The following is a 17119-nucleotide window of genomic DNA, read 5'->3' on the forward strand; positions in this document are numbered from 1 at the left end:
GCTACAAAGCAGTGTGGTGTCGCCGGGTCTCCTTAACATTGCTCAAGGCCATGTCTTCAACCTTCTATCCGCTGTCCTTTCTGGTGACACAGTGACTGCAGTCGGTGCCGCTCATTACATACCCACTCGGTGGCCGACGTAAACAATGAGGAGATACATCACGGCGTCCCTCGTCCTAGGGGCAAGCCTCGTGCAATGTGCTGTCAACCTTGACGGTAACCAGGTCGTCGAACCTGTGGGCGAAGACGACCCCTCTCCCATCGGCGACATCAAGACATACGAGCCGGACCAGCACGACTGCCCACTTCCTTGTGCACACCTTGAAAATGTGCACACTTGGATCACCTACTTCTCAGTCGACCGGCTCCGGCGATGCCAGCAGCCTATGCTGCTGCAGTTCTCGCCCACGCAGCCGCTGGACGATCCGGCCACCACCGTGCTCATCCGTGGCTGCACATTCGGCGGCGCCGACGGCGGGGAGCCCATCACGTCGCCGGGCAACATCAACTCGACTTTTGCAACGACCGAGGCCGCCAAGGTGGCCAACGAGACGGCCGCCAGCATGGGGAACCCGAAGAATTCTGACACCCTGTTCCAGTCTTCTCTGGACCAAGCTCCCGCGTGCATGGTCTCAGGCGAGCAGGTCATCAAGACTCTGCCGGTTGCGAGCACCAGCAGTGCCGACGGCGACGGAGCCAGCAACGTGGGCGATGTGAAGCGTCTACTTGAGGCCATGGGCGCCTACTTCAACGCGACTGATAACTGTGACGAGAAGTTCCTGTTCGGCTACTACAAGCAGACCGTCGCGGGGATTTACATCGGATCCGGCCTGGGCAAGGGCACTGTCGGTCCAGCCATCGATGCTCTGGCCGGACGCTTGCAGGCTGACGGTCGTGTGCCCAACCGCTTGGTCACGCAGCTCTGCGAGAGCGACGAGCCATCAGGCGTGTTTGGTATCGCCGTGGATAACATGGGCAACCTCGCCGCTGTCCAACAGACGGCTGCAGACTGGCACGCTGGAAAGTGCGCCGCCGGTGCCAACCTTGTGCCGTCGGGTGAGCTCAAGGGGGTGGCCGTCTTGGACATTATAAGTGCGACCGGGCTCAACGATACTCTGAGCAACAATGGAACATTATTCGGCAACGCCACACTGGCCACGCGGCGCAGGAGAAGCACGACGGCGCAGCTGCCTCACAAGAAGCTACACTCGCGTGCCTTTTGCTCCTACATCCAGGTGCAGTCCGGCGACACATGCACAACGCTCGCGTCTAGATGCGGCATCAGGGGCTCCCATTTCACGACGTACAACCCAAAGATAGACTGCGCAAACCCAAACGCCCTACAGCCAAACCAGTATGTCTGCTGCTCGGCCGGCGACTCAGGGGGGTGGAAACCCGTTCCGGGCGATGACGGGACGTGTGCCACACATCTCATCGCGTCTGGCGATACGTGCCAATCCCTGGCCCTTCAGTACGGCCTGACAGTGGACGAGATCGAAGGCTTCAACAAGGGCAAGACGTGGGCGTGGACCGAGTGCAAGGACATGCTGATAAGCTACAACATGTGTCTGAGCTCCGGCAACGCGCCTTTGCCGCCGCCGCAGGAGGGAGCGGCGTGCGGGCCGCTGGTGCCGGGGACCCTACAGCTGACCGACGGCACGTCTATAGCGGACCTGAACCCGTGTCCCCTCAAGGCTTGCTGTAGTAACTGGGGCTTCTGCGGACCGTTCCCGGAGCACTGCGACATACACGCGCCGGAGGGCGGCGGGCCGGGCACCAAGCTGCCCGGCTTCCAGAGCACGTGTATCTCCAACTGCGGCAACGAGATCAAGCAGAACTCGGGCCCGCCGGCCAGCTTCTCCCGTGTGGGCTACTATGAGTCGTGGAACATGAACCGTGACTGCCTCTGGCTACGTGCCGAGAAGGCCAACACCGACGGCACTTATACCCACATGCACTGGGGTTTCGCCGAGATCGACCCAAACACGTGGAAGCCTGTCATCACCGATCCGCACGGTCAGTGGGACGCATTCAAGAAGCTGGACCTCAAACGCATTGTGTCGTTCGGTGGCTGGGCCTACTCGACCGAGCCGGCCACGTACAACATCATCCGCCGCGCCATCATCGACAACCGCGAGACTTTTACAACAAATCTTGCCCAATTCGCCAAGGACGAGGGAATCGATGGCATCGATATTGACTGGGAGTACCCGGGCGCTCCCGACATCATGGTCGACGGGCAGCCCATCGGGCAGGCCGGGGACGGTGTGGCGTACCTGCGGTTCCTGACTTCGCTGAAGCAGAAGCTTGGCACCGAAAAGTCGGTTTCCATCGCGGCTCCTGCGTCCTACTGGTATCTCAAAGCCTTTCCCATTGACCGCATCTCGGCCGTCATCGACTATATCGTATACATGACGTACGACCTACACGGCCAGTGGGACTATGGCAACCCCAACGCCTTCGACTCGTGCCCGTCCGGCAAGTGTATCCGTAGCCACGTCAACCTAACCGAGACGCGCAACACGCTGTCCATCATAACCAAGGCAGGCGTCGCGAATAACAAGATCATGGTCGGCGAGGCCAGCTACGGCCGCTCGTTCCGCATGGCTGTGGATGGCTGTTGGGGCCCCCTGTGTGATTTCACAGGGACACGCATAGAGTCAGATGCGAACCCCGGCCGATGTACAGCGACTAAGGGATATATCTCCTTTGCTGAGATCAACGAAATCATCACGCAGGGGTCGTACTCGCAAATGTTCCACGACGGTGACTCCAATACGGACGTCATGCTGTACAAGGGCGACTACGTCAGCTACATGACGCCCGCGACGAAGCTGACGCGGCGCGATGACTGGAAGACGCTGAACTTTGGTGGAAGCATTGACTGGGCCGTCGATCTACAGACGTTCGGTGACGATGACATGAAAGTTCCGCTGGACCGCGGCGGCGACACGGGAGATGAGGGCTGTGTGTCGGGCGAGGACAGGTCTACAAACTCGGGCGACCTGTGTGAGTTTACCTGTTCCCTCGGCTTGTGTCCGGACTCGCTGTGTATTTGCGTCACGAGGGGCGAAATGCTGCCAATTCCAGCGGAGAACCCAGTCCAGGGAGACATAATCGCCTGGGACGACACTGATGTCGACCTGAACCGGCTGTGCCGCTTCGCCTGCTCGCACGGCTACTGCCCGTCCGAGGTGTGCACGACGGCCGTGGTCGACGAGGACGAGGATGGCGGCGTCATCGAGGTCGGCTGGAGCCCCGAGAACCCAAACTACTTCAACTACACTGAAGCGCGGCTCGCCAACGCCAATAGGTGCCTCATCTACCAGAATCCCAAACTGAGAGACGAGGCCCAGTTCCAATGCTACTCTTACTGCAAGTCACAGCTCGACGAGGCCAAGGAGGAGGGTCGAACCTCCAACTACGGTTGCATTGGCTTCTTCGCGACCAAGGACTATCCCAATGGCATTCCCTGGGACAAGTACCCGGGAACGTCGTACTATGTCGCGCCCGGCACCTGCTCTTGCGACAACTACCTGATCAATGAGATCGCGGATACGGTGCTGGAGGCTATGCCCATCATCGCCCAGATTAGCTGCTATATCCTCATGTCGTCACTGAAGCTGGTGCTGGACGTGGGCGCCAGCCTGATTCCGGGCGTGGGCAAGATTCTGGATGCTGGACTCGACATGGCCACCACGGCAGCGCAGATGGCCGCATACCTGTATCCCGAGGAGGAAGACCCCGAGGGTGCCTTCTCCTGGTGGCTCAGCCCGTGCGGCGGGACGGAATTGGTGCCGGACGAGATCAAGGAGATCTTTGGCATCCTCAGCTCCGTCGCAGACGGAGTTTCGAGCTTCAAGAAGCCCAAGACGTCCAAGGGCAGCGGCAAGAAGGGCGACGAGGCAAACCCTACCGACCGGTCCAAGCCCAAGCAAGGCACGGGCAGCGGCGCCAACGGTCTGGGTAAGACGCAGCCTGGCAGCGGTGGCATCCGCAAGAGGTGCAACATCCCCAAGTCGCAGTCGACGCTGCGGCTGGGAGCGGCCAAGAACACCATGCGCCGCCAGTCGTGCGTGGCCAGCAAGACTCAAAAGGAGGAGCTCATCATCACGTCGCTGACCTACGGCGCCCGCGCAACCCAGGTGAAAGCCACCTGCAGCGCCGCCTGGTCGCAAGCCTGCTACCACTACAGCAGCGTCATCCGCAACAACCAGGCCTGGGCCACCCTGACGTGCCCGCAGGCGGCCGCCACCACGGCCCATCGCCAGGACGCCCAGGCCACGGCCACCTGGAGCAGCCAGCACCGCGGCTCCGGCTGGACCTCGAACCGGAACCGCCAGTGGAAGGCCTGCGACCGCGACGAGTATCCACCGGCCTACCTTCTCGACGCCAGCAGCCCCGCCATCATCAACTCGGGCGTCGACCGTACCGGCCAGCTAGTGCGCTACATCCCGGACAAGGACAACCGCAAGGCGGGACAGATGTGGAAGGGCGCCTGCTTCGCCAGCACCCTCAAGGAGCTGTCCGACGCAAACTTTGACTCGGCCATCAGCCGCGCCCCGGCGAGCGCAAAGCACATTAGCCGGCCCAACTCCCAGCTGCTGCGGACGTATGTGGCCGTCGGCGTCAACACCCACCCCGAGTTCACCATCGCGTCGTACGGACACTCTGGCAACCCGCCGGCCAACGACGGCCTCGGCGATAATAAGTGCTGGCCTAGCGGCATCGCCGCCAACGACCCGGGCTTCTCTCTGTTGACGTACGATGCTTACTATGATACGCACCCCATGCCGTACCGGTATGATCAGGCGTACGTGCAGGGCGCTAACGGGTCGTGAGCATGCGACGCTGTCTCTCGTTTGTCTTTTCTTTTGTGTGGAACTATGATCAATGGTATTGGATATAATCTGGAAGCATGGTATTAGCAAGTTCTTTTTTGTATATTTTGAGTATGAAATTGGAAATACTTTTGTACGTTCGGGTTCAGGATTCTTAACGTATTTACTTTTTCTACTGATGGTTGACATTTATTTTTTTGCTCCGCTTTGACACGTATCACCCACCTCATTTGTAGTTGTACCACCCCGTCCGCGGCGGAATATCTCCTAGATGAGGCAATGCGTAAAAGTCGTGTGTAACGATGTAGAAGCAAATGACGGGGAGGAACAAGGGGGAGGCGGCTTGGCTTGCGCTAGGACCTACGTACCAGACAGTCGGAAGAACCATACCCTTATACCGAGCAAACAGGTGGTGTGGATACGGCCGGCATCGAGGAGTAGGGTGAGGAAAGAAGCAGGATGGAAATCGAGCGATTTACACCCCGGACGTTCATCACATGCCGGCTTGCTCAAAAATCGATGCTCGGAACCCAATCTCACAAGGTAGTTCATTAGGAAGTGATATTTATTGTCAGGGTTCGTTATTGACACGGATAGAATATCCATATGCTGAGTGAGAAGATAAAGATTTTCTTGTGATTCATGAACATGAAGTGAATTCAGTATAAACGTTGAATACGGCGAGCTGATCGTTATCGAGCTTTCAGTGTCATCTAGATTGGTCCAGATGGCTCAGTCCAAACCAGCCCACACCTCGGTACTGTTATCTCCACTCAATCCCGATGGTAAGCACTTCCGTAAGTTGTGTAGCTTTGCGCCTCTGTTACACCAACGGCGACGCACAGTGACACTGACAGCTGAGCACCCTCGACGTCCCCCTCCCCCCTGAAAACCAATGGGCTCAGCGTGACGTGGCTCTATGTTCCCTTCATCCTAACTAGAGCTGCAACGCCGAGAGCAATGAAGTATTCCTCGAAAAGAACCAAGAGGCAGACCCGCGAAGGCTCACTCCTCACTTCGGGCACGCTTGTACACTGGATGCTCAGGTGCGTCTAGCTCCGAGGCCGGTCTCCTCCGATTCGGGGATGAAGGGGACGCCGCGGAATCGGTAGACTCTCTCCAGGGTTGTTGGTTGGAGGTCTGCTTTTGTGTATAAGTTCCACGCTGAAGAAACTCTGTGATGACTGCTTCCGTGCCAATGACATTTGACGATCCCCTTACAGTGATACCCGCATCAACTTCCAGCTTCAACGGTCTTGGCCGGCCATTCTCGTCAATCAAGGGACATCCAACTGTCCAATCTCTTTCATAAATGGCATCGACTATCGCTTTGGCAATGGAGTTTGCCTGTGCCGCAGGCGAATAGGGTAGGGCGATGAGGTTGTTATCGCTGGCCACGTCGATTCGTGTTGAGATGCGCAGGGAAATGGGTGATAGGTCTTCCTCTTCCTCCTCCTCGTCGGCATCTAGTAGGATCAAGTCTTGCGGACAATGAGAGGTCCGTTGACTGCATTGGCTGTTGTGAGTACCATCCCGCCTCACGAATTGGGATGCGATGCTTCCAAAGACCGTCGGTTGTGCCTGCGGCGAGTATGCTGGAGGCTGAGGTTGTCTCCAGGGATCATTATCCTTGGGTATTGTCAGAGCGTGAAGGCCTGACAGTACAGTAAGTTGCTGGGCCTGAAGGCTTTCGGTGGCTGAAGCCATCATCGGATATGGCGATGAGTAGAGGAGAGATAGTGATGATGTAGGGTACGCAGCAGTATCGTCAAAGTCCCAGGTCTTGGCAATTTGAAGGAAACGGCTTTGAATCGTTTTATTTCCGTCTTTCCTCTCAGAATGAAGATTTGGAGTGGAATAAGATGCAATGTCCATCAGAAATGAGAGGAAGGAATAGTCGATATATACCTACTTCCTCGAGCATATGACAACACATGCAAGGTAGGACCAGGTTCCTTTAGCGGAGATGTGACAAAAAGACACCAGACATGGGAAGTAACATTGAAACTCAGCTTTCCCTGTTCTGTTGGTAGAACGGAACGTTCATGTGGGCAGTGCCTCCCCATTCTAGTGTGTAGACCGAAAAGAACACCAGGTAAGCACAATGGGCTCTGTTCCATCACTCATTCAAAATCCATCATCTCTCAATTTTTTCTGTCCAGATCCACCTGGGGGAAATTCTTCCACAGACACACGGTGTAAGCGCAGAAAGGCATGTCCAACAACAATTAGCCGTGGTGAGCTTTGAGCTCCCAGAGTAGGTTTAATTGGGCTGGCTTCCCGTAAATCTCCGTTTGACAAGACTTGCTCTTTCTCTGCCTCCTTTTGCTTGGACCACACCTTTCTGGTCCCCGGCAGCGAAAAGAAGACCCAAGCATTCGGCGCAAGAACAAGGATGTGGCGGATCCCGACGATGCTTGTTGCGCCAAAAACACGCCGGTCGAAAGGAACAAATCAACCCAGATATATTCCTCATAAGAATCAACTGCCCACATGGCGAGGGAACATGCCCCCATGCCTGAACAGGGCATGGCGGAAGATGCCCGGCCCTCTCTATAACAATTGTTAATGGGAGCAACCCCCTTGGTCTCCGGCGTATCAAAAAGCCGGACCAACACTGAAGGAAAGTTTGACACTTCATACGGCTGAATGGCGTTATCAGTTTATTGTTCTCCCCGGAAAGCTGCATCGCTGATGGCTTGGAGTAAGGGAGGCGCGGAAGGGGGGTGGAAGAGAGGTAAGGTATGCCGGCGGGGGCCACACGGAGCATAGGACCCACTTTGCCGAACGCCTCTTCCCATTGTGGTGGCACGGTGGGCCCCCCCGATTGACATTGTTCTCGGATGTGTGTGGGGCAACGTTGCTATTGTTCAACGCCTCCGGCCCATCGTTTTGCAACCACACCCGCCGGCCGAGGGATCGCACCGCCCGTCGTACCCCAGCGTCAACCCGTCCCGAAACCAGTTGGATCAAGTCTCGGATATCCCAGCCATGAACCACTCCTTCGGTCCTTCCCACCCCTCCCCCCACCCCTGGTGCATTTTACCCTTCCCGAATTTTCTGAGCAAGATGAAGAGATCCTCTTCACTCAGCCCAGCAAATCACACAGCCTCCCCCTGCCAGGCCACTGGCTTCGGCGCCGGGCCATTGTTGGCGTGGTTGGAACTGGTCTGATCCTGAGCTGTTGGAACGCCTTGTGACTTATTCCGGCGTACATCGATATGTCCAAAAGGCGACGTTGGTTGACTGCGGCTGATATCAGACAAGGCCCTTCCTACTTTTCCCACAATTCCTCTCGGCATGGGCTTCTTCCATGGTGTCAGGCTCATTCGAGGATTGACTTCCTTAAAGTTCATCTTGGCTGACGGGGGGCGTTGACATTGCTAACCACCCTCTACGTTGACGGGTAGGCAGGCAACCCGGCAGAGTTTCCCCCTGTCTCCCGGAACGCTGGCAGCAAGCCCGCGAAGCAATGCCATGGCAGGAACAGTGAAGTTTGCCGAGTCCGGATGCTCTTTCCAGGGCAGTGCGGAATTGGACCGGCCTTCCAGGTCCCCTGTTGTCTTCGTTCGCTCGACTCGATAAGCAGGGTTGGGCGTGGTGGCATATCGTACCCTGAGCTCCCATCCGCTCCAACGCTTCTACACTCGGCCGTCAGGACGAGCAAATCCCTCAGCGGTGTTTGAAAAGAAAAGTTTGCCAAATCGCCAGAGAATGATCTGCGTCATTCCATCACGAACACGCTGGCTTGTGATGACACAACGTAGTATGCCGACTGCATCTGCATGTCATCTGGTAAGGGTATGTGTTTGTTGGCCATCTCGCAAATTAACATGCCATGAACTAGTCTGGCTTAAGCTCATCGGCCATGTTAATTGCATGTTCTAGAATGATTTCAAAGGGCTGACAGATCCAATCATCAACTCACTTGTGCCGGATCATCAGCTTTCCACCACGCAACGGGCTCTTCAGGTAACGTACCACGTTGGTCTCCCCAACTACGATCGCCGATTTGCATTCCATTATTCCACCTTCGCCGACTTCCCGTAGGCTGGTATACGCCTCGTCACTTGGCTCGGTGTGATTAAGCCACCTACACCGGTCTAGCCCCCACGACAATGACCAGCAGATGCCGACCATGAAACGCCAACATACTTGCACGTAACGTGGCGATCATGAACTACTTCCAACTGCACATTCTGCTGCCGCTCGACTTACTCGGCATAGTGCCGATCAACCACCCAAAGGCACGGCAGGTCCCAAACATGATCCGGCGTGGTGGCTTGGCGGAGCTAAGCCAAGACTGTAAGGCGGGCAAGTACACATGTTCATGAGAAGAACATCGGCTTATACTGTTGGTTTTCTTTCTTCCGCCGAATCGCCATCCCCCAAATTACGCAGTTGACACGGCGGTATCCGTAGATTGGTATTAGTGAGCCTTCTGATGTTAATTAGCCCTCACAGCAACAACAACTACAACAACTCCAGGAGCCGGCGCGAGTCCGCTTGCAGCATTCATGATATCCACTATGAAAACCGAAAGTGTATCGAGGTCGCTTTCTACAAACAGGCCACCTTCAAATGCGATCCTGCCGTAGACATGAGTGGCTCAGGCGCATAACGACATACACAAATCATCGTTGAGACGGAGCTGCTTCCCCTCGTCTCTGGTTGGGTACCGTTGGGATGGTTTGACCTAATCTTCCCAGGTCAAGCCCAAAACCTAAGCCCCCCCCCCCACCATCAACCCCTCCCTCACTTCTTTCACTCTTGTCCTTGTGCTTGTTTCCTTTTCATCCAAACCACTCTCATGCCTCCCCGTAGATGAAGATCTCTTCGTATGCACGCACGCTACTACTACGTATCTGGTGTCACAAGCTTCACAGGAGCAGCGTGCCACTCAATCAATTCTAGGAGGAAACGACATGGAGACAAGATCGGGGGTTTTGGGGTTACACACGGGATAACATCGTGCTTCACTTCGGTCGATACGACTACCCTCAACGGGAAGCGTGAAGAGGAAAGTATTCCGCCCAGCCAGGTCGAGTCTGCTTCAGCCTTATTGTCGCGAACTTTTGTGTGACATGTTCGTATGAGGTAACTCCAGGAGTCCAGGTATTTCAATGTCAGCTGAGGTCAGCCGTTACCATTCAGTAGACAGCGAAAAGGGGGGACCGTCCAAGCGGAAAATCAAATCGTTGCTGACATTGATCACTTGACGCATTAGTAACGACTAAATGAAACTCATGAATGAGAAGCCTTCGGAATGGAATGCCAAAGGTCGACTTTGTGCTTTGTGGAGCTAAAAAAAAAAAACCCCCCCCATTCTCTCACCGTACTTGCGCAACGCAAACCACCCCGGAGAATCGTCAACTTCGGGAACAGACACCGGGCCGCAAATCTCGCTACTGAACAATGCCCCCCGAACTTCACGGACCGCCACGGGGCCTTGGAGACGCATTCATCGACGGAAGACTTTCCACATTCCCGTGGTTCCCGTGTTTGCGGCCTGGGTTTTGTGTGACGGTCTCCGGAGGTCGGAGGTCTATGCATGTCTTTATTTGGATACGGATGCTAATGCGATACATTTGTTCGGAAGAAAGGGAAGTGATTGGTATTTGAATAATGATAGTTCCTAGTACGCGTATCAAGATGCTAGAGAAAGTGACACAGGGAGGATGCCATGTCGTTGTACTTGGTCGCAGAATATCAGGAGCGATTTGACGACAAACAACGTCTTAGATAAAATCTTGACTGACATCCAATTGCCTAGATGAATTCATAAGTGCATAAGAAAACAATACCTTCACCCAAGCGTCTCCGTCTAAATCGGGAGTCTGTGGCTGGATACAACGAACCACGCCAAACCCCAAGCAATCACTCACTGGCCACTTCCCAGCACATACAAGACGACAAAATTGTGAAAAGACGAAGTGCCGCTCAGACTTCTTCTACAGATACAGAGCGGAAACGACAAAAATTGAAAGGGACGAGACTCGAACTCGCGCGGGTTGCCCCACCAGGAAACAGATGTTAAGCTGACCTTAACCTGGCGCCATAACCAACTCGGCCACCCTTCCGTGAGACTGCCCAGCTCCGATGGATTGCTCCACAGAGCCCGGCGGACATTGCGTGACGGCTACAACGAGAAAGGGTGCTATATTGGATTCAAGGCCGTGCCTTGGAAAGTCGACGACATCACTCACATCACTCTCATCACATCGCAGGTTGGCAGCGATACTTTTAGCACCAGTTTTGTGACACGTCAATTTGGCGGAAATGCTTTTCTTTCACAGGGTTCCTCCCACCGGCGGAAGGGTCTTCGAAAAGGTTTACTCCGAATTACCGGTAGACTCTCCGTCCTGCATGCTGAAAGTCTGACTTTGAGTCTGTGGTTAGTCAGTTTCTGTCCCTATCCGAGGATACAGTCAGGTAGTGTGTCAACCGCTCTAGCGCCCCGCGTCATGCCGTTGAGAAACATGTCTAGGATAGCCCGCCCGCCTTGAGACTAGGTTCCTTCTAGAATCTCGTCATCTGGAAGTGAACGTCTCGAGACGTCGTGGAATTCAGGCGGTGAAGCTTGATAGACATGCCAGCCAACTTTGGCCCAGTCGATTAATTCACAGTTGTCGCATGTCTTGGAAGTCAAGTTCGTGAGATCCTCGTCTCTATTGCCAGTAGCCAAATGGTCTACCTATCTACAAATCATGAGCTCTCTCCAAGCCCACCTCACATCATCCCCATGCCCAAAGATAATCTCTGAGGCCTGTCTCCCCGGCTAATTCGCCTCTGCCACCCTCAACCGCGCAAGAGATGGTCGGCTAGAAAACCAGGAAAGAAAAGATGTTGAAGTTCTTTTGTTTCCCCGTTAACGCCGTTGTAGATGCTTTGTTCCCCTTTCGAACAATCCGAAGGGTATCTTTCTCATAATGCATTGCTCTTTTTGTGACTTTGGAAAAAAAGAAAACGAAAAAAATCGCTTCAGGATTTGTTCCTGTGTAACCCGCTTTGTGTCTTTGTTGAAAGACGCCACCGCTCCCTTGTTCCGATTGTTTTTAACACCGTTTGACATAATATGAAAAAACGATCCTACCAAAAAGACCACCCCTCGTGTCTTGATGTTGTTTTGCCTTTACCCGAAAAGGCTGGAAACCGGGATTCGTTGAGAACCGTACGCCATGTTTGAGTGCCTGTCCGCATGAATATCAAAATTATTATAAACGTCTAGGTCGTTGCAATGCAGGAAGCTTGTTGAAGAAATCCTGCTCGGTCCAGTACTAATTGACTTAGAACTTGAGAGTCTTAGGCTGCTCCCAGGTGAAGGTCTGGTTGGTACCGAAGTGACCATTCTTGGCGGTCTGGAGGTAGATGGGGCGGTCCAGGCTGAGCTCGCGGACAATGACACCGGGGCGGAGGTCAAAGTTGTCACGGATGATCTTGACGAGCTCGTCGGAGGTCTTGTCGGAGGTGCCGTAGGTGTCGACGTAGATGGAAAGGGGCTCAGCGACACCAATGGCGTAGGAGAGCTGGACAAGGGCACGACGGGCGAGGCCAGCGTTGACCAGGGACTTGGCGATCCAGCGACCGACGTAGGCAGCGGAACGATCGACCTTGGAGAAATCCTTGCCGGAGAAGGCACCACCGCCGTGGGCACCCCATCCACCGTAGGTGTCGACAATGATCTTGCGACCGGTCAGACCGGCGTCACCCTGGGGGCCACCAATGATGAAGAGGCCGGAGGGTTGGATCTGGTGAATGTTAGCACGGAAGCTAGGAAGTAGCGCAACATTGTTGGACTTACGTGGTAGACGGTCTTGTCGTCAAGGTACTTCTCGGGGATGACCTTCTTGATGATCTTCTCCTTGATCTCCTTGCGGAGCTGCTCAGTGGTGATGTCCTCAGCGTGCTGGGCAGAGACGACAATGGTGTCGACGCGCAGGGGAACAACGGCACCGTTGTCGTGCTTGTACTCGATGGTGACCTGCGTCTTGGTGTCGGGGCGGAGCCAGGGGAGGGTACCGTCACGGCGGGCAGCGGACATGGCAGCGTTGAGCTTGTGGGCGAAGAGGAGGGTGAGGGGGAAGAGCTCAGGGGTCTCGTCGGTGGCGTATCCAAACATGATACCCTGGTCACCGGCACCGAGCTGCTCGAGGGCCTTCTCGTAGTGGAGACCCTGGGCGATATCGGGGGACTGCTGCTCAATGGCGACGAGCAGGTTAAGGGTCTTGTAGTCGAAACCCTTGGCGGAGTCATCGTAGCCGATGTCCTTGACGGCGTCACGGACGACCTTCTGGTAGTCGAGCTTGGCCTTGGTGGTGATCTCACCGAAGACCATGATCATGCCAGTCTTGGTGGCGGTCTCGCAAGCGACCTTGGAGAGGGGGTCCTCTCTCAGGCAGGCGTCGAGAATGGCATCGGAGACCTGATCGGCGATCTTGTCGGGGTGACCCTCACCAACAGACTCGGACTATATCGGGAGTTAGCATGGGTATTCGGCATAAGGACTGTCGGCAATTTGCGACCAAAAGATTTTACTTACGGTGAAGAGGAAGTTGCCCTCGTTGTAGTGCGTGCGGCTGGCAATGCCGTTGCCGTTGACACCGTTGGTAGCAGACATCTTGTATAGATATGTGTGGGAGTGTGTATGTGAAAAGATGTGAAGAGAAGAAAAAAGTTTTGAAGAGCTCGGTGCGGTGAAAAAAAACCGACGCGGGGTTCCGAGGGGCTATGAAGACAGCAACGGGTAAAGGCTACTTCTGAATTCAATGGGTCAGCCGTTTACTCTCTTTTCTCTGGGTCTGCGTGGAGCGAAGAGAAGCTCAACGCAAAGTCAATTGCTTACCTTTTGGGATGGAGAGAAGGGACACGGAGGAAGGTGAGGCTTGTGGATGTAGAAGGAGGAAAGAGTGCGAAAAGAGGAGGAGGAAGATGTGGCCGTTCGGGTTTTAAAAGAAACACAAGACGAGCAGCGCGACCTGGGGATGGGGACTTTGGGACCCGACTTGGGACTTGGGATGGCCGGTTGGGAAGAAAATCTCGCTCCTCACTTGCTCCTCTCCTCTTGCTCCTGCTCCCCCTCTGAGGTACCTCCTCTGTACGGGAGTATCTGTATGTACCTTTTGGCTCCGTACCAAAAGCTCAAGCGGATTTGAGGCACTATTCGTGGGAGACATTGGCCGAGGGCCGGACGGTAAGGGAAGGTACCCACCCACACAAGCATAGTAAATTGAGGTGGTGGGAAGGTATATTCGCCGGTCAACCCCTCCATGTCTATGTACCAGCCCTGTCGAGGGGGAGGGTCCAAAATTCTCCAGATTGCGCCATCCTCACGACTTCTCTCCCTTGACCGCCTTCACCTTCGCAGCATACCTATCTGTGACCTGTGTCAGGCACACTCTTATTAGCAGAAAAGGCACCGTTCCAAACACTCTTCAGGCCACATTACAGCACCTCCGTGTACCGCTACGGCCACTACTTGGCCGGTGAGTTGCGGTTCAACAAGATAGTGGTACCAGGGCGGCCTGGCTTGCTGGCCTCTTCCTCAACTACTCGTAGAAGGGAGCAAAAGCTCGGATTTACACAGTCACCAGGATACGCACCCCAACGAGAGCAGCGGTGATCGTTCCCCGAGGGAGCTCGGGCTTCCTCTGTTTCGTCCTTTCCATTTTCCCCCTAGCCTTTTGTCCCTCCCGGCCATGGAAGGCAAGCACAAGCCCAATGGTGTTAAGAACCTTATCCTCGCCTCATTAAACTAACATTTGTGTAGGTAAGCAAGGTAGGGGACACAAGAAGCAGTGCATCGCGCAATTGCTGTGGACAAGCACGGGAGCTGAAACTCTCAACGGGAACTCTGCTGACCAGAGACAGTCTCTTCTCAGACTCTTCTAGTTCTGTCTTTCCTACCAATGCATTGTCAAGCAATGACAATCCGCGAGGCGCCACTTTCTTCCTGGACAAGACACGCGAGTTAATCGATACTTCGAGACTGAGCAATAATGCCCCCTGGTCAAGGTTCGGAATGTCAACGGCACGCGCACACTTCTCGGCGACATTCCCATCCTTTCATCTTCCATTCTCATATACATCTGAATCTGTCCTCTACAATAGGTAGTGACTCCCTCGGCGTATTCCTCCTGCAAAGACTCGCATTCCGAACATGACTGCGAAGCCACCCCTCCAATACCTCTGGAGACAAGTGAGAAACCCCCGCCGAAACAGGCTAATCCCAATTAGGAGCTAAGCTGTATAACATCTCCAACGAGCCTGGTGAGAATATGCCCCTCCCGCGCTCTACACGTGCGAGCGGCATTGGCCCGTAATTCCGCAGCAAGCCGCCCGTCATTGTTCTTACTGTCAGTCTTCCAGAGAGAATGGGAAGGGGCGGGCCACCTCATTCGAGCTGGCATCCTGTTGTCTCTTATCGCAAGCTATCGCTCGCCGCGAAGCAAATTTTTTTTTTTTTTTTTTTTTTTTTTTGCTTGATTGCCATCCATGATCCATCCCGGCACCGGCGCTGATATCACAGTGCAACCTTGTCGCATCCAATTTTTCTTCACCTCGTTGCTCGGCGCCAAAAAGCACCTTAATTAGTGAAGCCTCTCAACCTTACCTCATCTTACTAACGTACCTTTGGGTACGGACACTCTGGGTCTCCCGCGATCCTAAAGTGGCGCGCAAAGACAGGCGCTGCTGATCAACCGCGACCCTTGACGCGTGCCCGTTCCTGCATGGCGGGGTAAATTTCCATCATTCCTCTGCCCAAAAAGTCTGCGACAAGTGACTCTGCCGATCCAAGGCCACCATCACCACCACCCGACCACCCTCCCGAATCGCTGCCGTTGCCGCCACTACCCTACCACACGACACCCAGACACTACCAGACTAGCCAGGTACTCGATCAGGAAGAAACACACAGCCTTTGCTTAGCTCTGCCCTTACATATCTGCCCGCAAACCTCGGCCCGCGAAACGAACCACCCATCGTATTCTCCCTCCCGAACGCCATCATGTCCAAGTACGGCGTCATGGTCATGGGCCCGGCCGGAGCCGGCAAGGTCAGTTCTCAAAGACAACCCCCCTCCTTCCGCTCCGTTGCCCTGTCTCCGTGCGGGCATCCAGAACCGCCGTCCCATCTCCTCTTCGTCCCGTACGCCGGCCGCAGCGCCGGCTACGCCCTCCTCCAAATGGCCTTCCGAAAGCTGACATTCCATCTGACCAGTCCACCTTCTGCGCCTCCCTCATAACCCACCTGAACCTCAACCGCCGCTCCGCCTTCTACGTCAACCTCGACCCGGCCGCCGAGTCCTTTGAGCACGCCCCCGACCTCGACATCAAAGACCTCATCTCCCTCCACGACGCAATGGAAGAAGTCGGCCTCGGCCCCAACGGCGGCCTCATCTACTGCTTCGAGTTTCTCATGGAGAACCTCGACTTCCTCACCGAAGCCCTCGACAACCTCACGGAAGAGTACCTCATCATCTTTGACATGCCGGGCCAGATCGAGCTCTACACCCACATTCCCATCCTCCCGGCCCTCGCCCGCTTCCTCTCCCAGCCGGGCAGCCTCGACATCCGCCTCTGCGCCGCCTACCTCCTCGAAGCGACCTTTGTCGTCGACCGCGCCAAGTTCTTCGCCGGCACCCTGTCGGCAATGTCCGCCATGATCATGCTCGAGATCCCGCACATCAACGTCCTCTCCAAAATGGACCTCGTCAAAGACCAGGTCCGCAAAAAGGACCTCAAGCGCTTCCTCACGCCCGACACGGGCCTCCTCGACGACGACCCCATCTCCATCGCCGCCGCGGGCGGTGAGCCCGATGACGGCCGCGGCGAGGTGCACGATCGCGACCTCGTTATGCGCGGACGGAGTTTCCAGAGGCTGAATCGGGCTGTTGCGGGCTTGATTGAGAGCTTTAGCATGGTCAACTACCTGAAGCTGGATAATACGGACGAGGACAGCGTCGGGGCGATTTTGAGCTATGTGGATGATATTATTCAGTACCACGAGGCGCAGGAGCCCAAGGAGCTCAAGGATGCGGAGTTTGACGAGCCGCAGGACGACTGAGCTCGGCACTTGGTTGTCACAGGAGGCAGACGAGGCTGTTCCCTGATATCCAGGGCTTGCGAATCCATGGGTCTCGCGTGGCTGTGACCGTGGGAGTGAACATTTCCCCAGGTGCTTGAACCCCCAAGATGGATGGCAGATTGACGGGAAACAAAAGGTTCGGCAGATACAGATGGTTGCATAGCGTTGGCGTTGGTATTTATTTATCCATTGAGC

The 17119-nt window shown here is 55.2% G+C and overlaps 4 protein-coding genes and 1 non-coding gene across 5 annotated transcripts; 2 read left to right on the forward strand and 3 right to left on the reverse strand.

Annotated features, from left to right (window-relative positions):
* Positions 1-145: 145 nt before the first annotated feature.
* BDP55DRAFT_547907 (glycoside hydrolase family 18 protein) lies at positions 146-4840 on the forward strand (the record flags this gene model as incomplete). Its single annotated transcript, XM_060568790.1, has 2 exons — positions 146-489; positions 562-4840. 2 exons carry the CDS (start codon positions 146-148, stop codon positions 4838-4840), a joined length of 4623 nt encoding a protein of 1540 aa, XP_060432069.1.
* Positions 4841-5754: 914 nt separating this feature from the next.
* Positions 5755-6672, reverse strand: BDP55DRAFT_713663 (uncharacterized protein). The gene has a single exon (XM_060578246.1). It carries the CDS (start codon positions 6548-6550, stop codon positions 5846-5848), a length of 705 nt encoding a protein of 234 aa, XP_060432070.1. The 5' UTR covers positions 6551-6672; the 3' UTR covers positions 5755-5845.
* A 4149-nt stretch (positions 6673-10821) lies between these two features.
* On the reverse strand, positions 10822-10920 carry BDP55DRAFT_t114. Its single transcript has one exon. It is a non-coding gene; the product is annotated as a tRNA-Leu (tRNA).
* Positions 10921-12126: 1206 nt separating this feature from the next.
* Positions 12127-13457, reverse strand: BDP55DRAFT_629966 (S-adenosylmethionine synthetase; the record flags this gene model as incomplete). Its single annotated transcript, XM_060572092.1, has 3 exons — positions 12127-12588; positions 12642-13307; positions 13380-13457. 3 exons carry the CDS (start codon positions 13455-13457, stop codon positions 12127-12129), a joined length of 1206 nt encoding a protein of 401 aa, XP_060432071.1.
* A 2413-nt stretch (positions 13458-15870) lies between these two features.
* Positions 15871-17119, forward strand: BDP55DRAFT_657800 (GPN-loop GTPase). The gene has a single exon (XM_060574432.1). It carries the CDS (start codon positions 16199-16201, stop codon positions 16901-16903), a length of 705 nt encoding a protein of 234 aa, XP_060432072.1. The 5' UTR covers positions 15871-16198; the 3' UTR covers positions 16904-17119.

This window comes from Colletotrichum godetiae, assembly GCF_030913485.1.
Source record: "Colletotrichum godetiae strain CBS 193.32 chromosome Unknown BDP55scaffold_12, whole genome shotgun sequence".
NCBI classification, from domain to species: domain Eukaryota; kingdom Fungi; phylum Ascomycota; class Sordariomycetes; order Glomerellales; family Glomerellaceae; genus Colletotrichum; species Colletotrichum godetiae.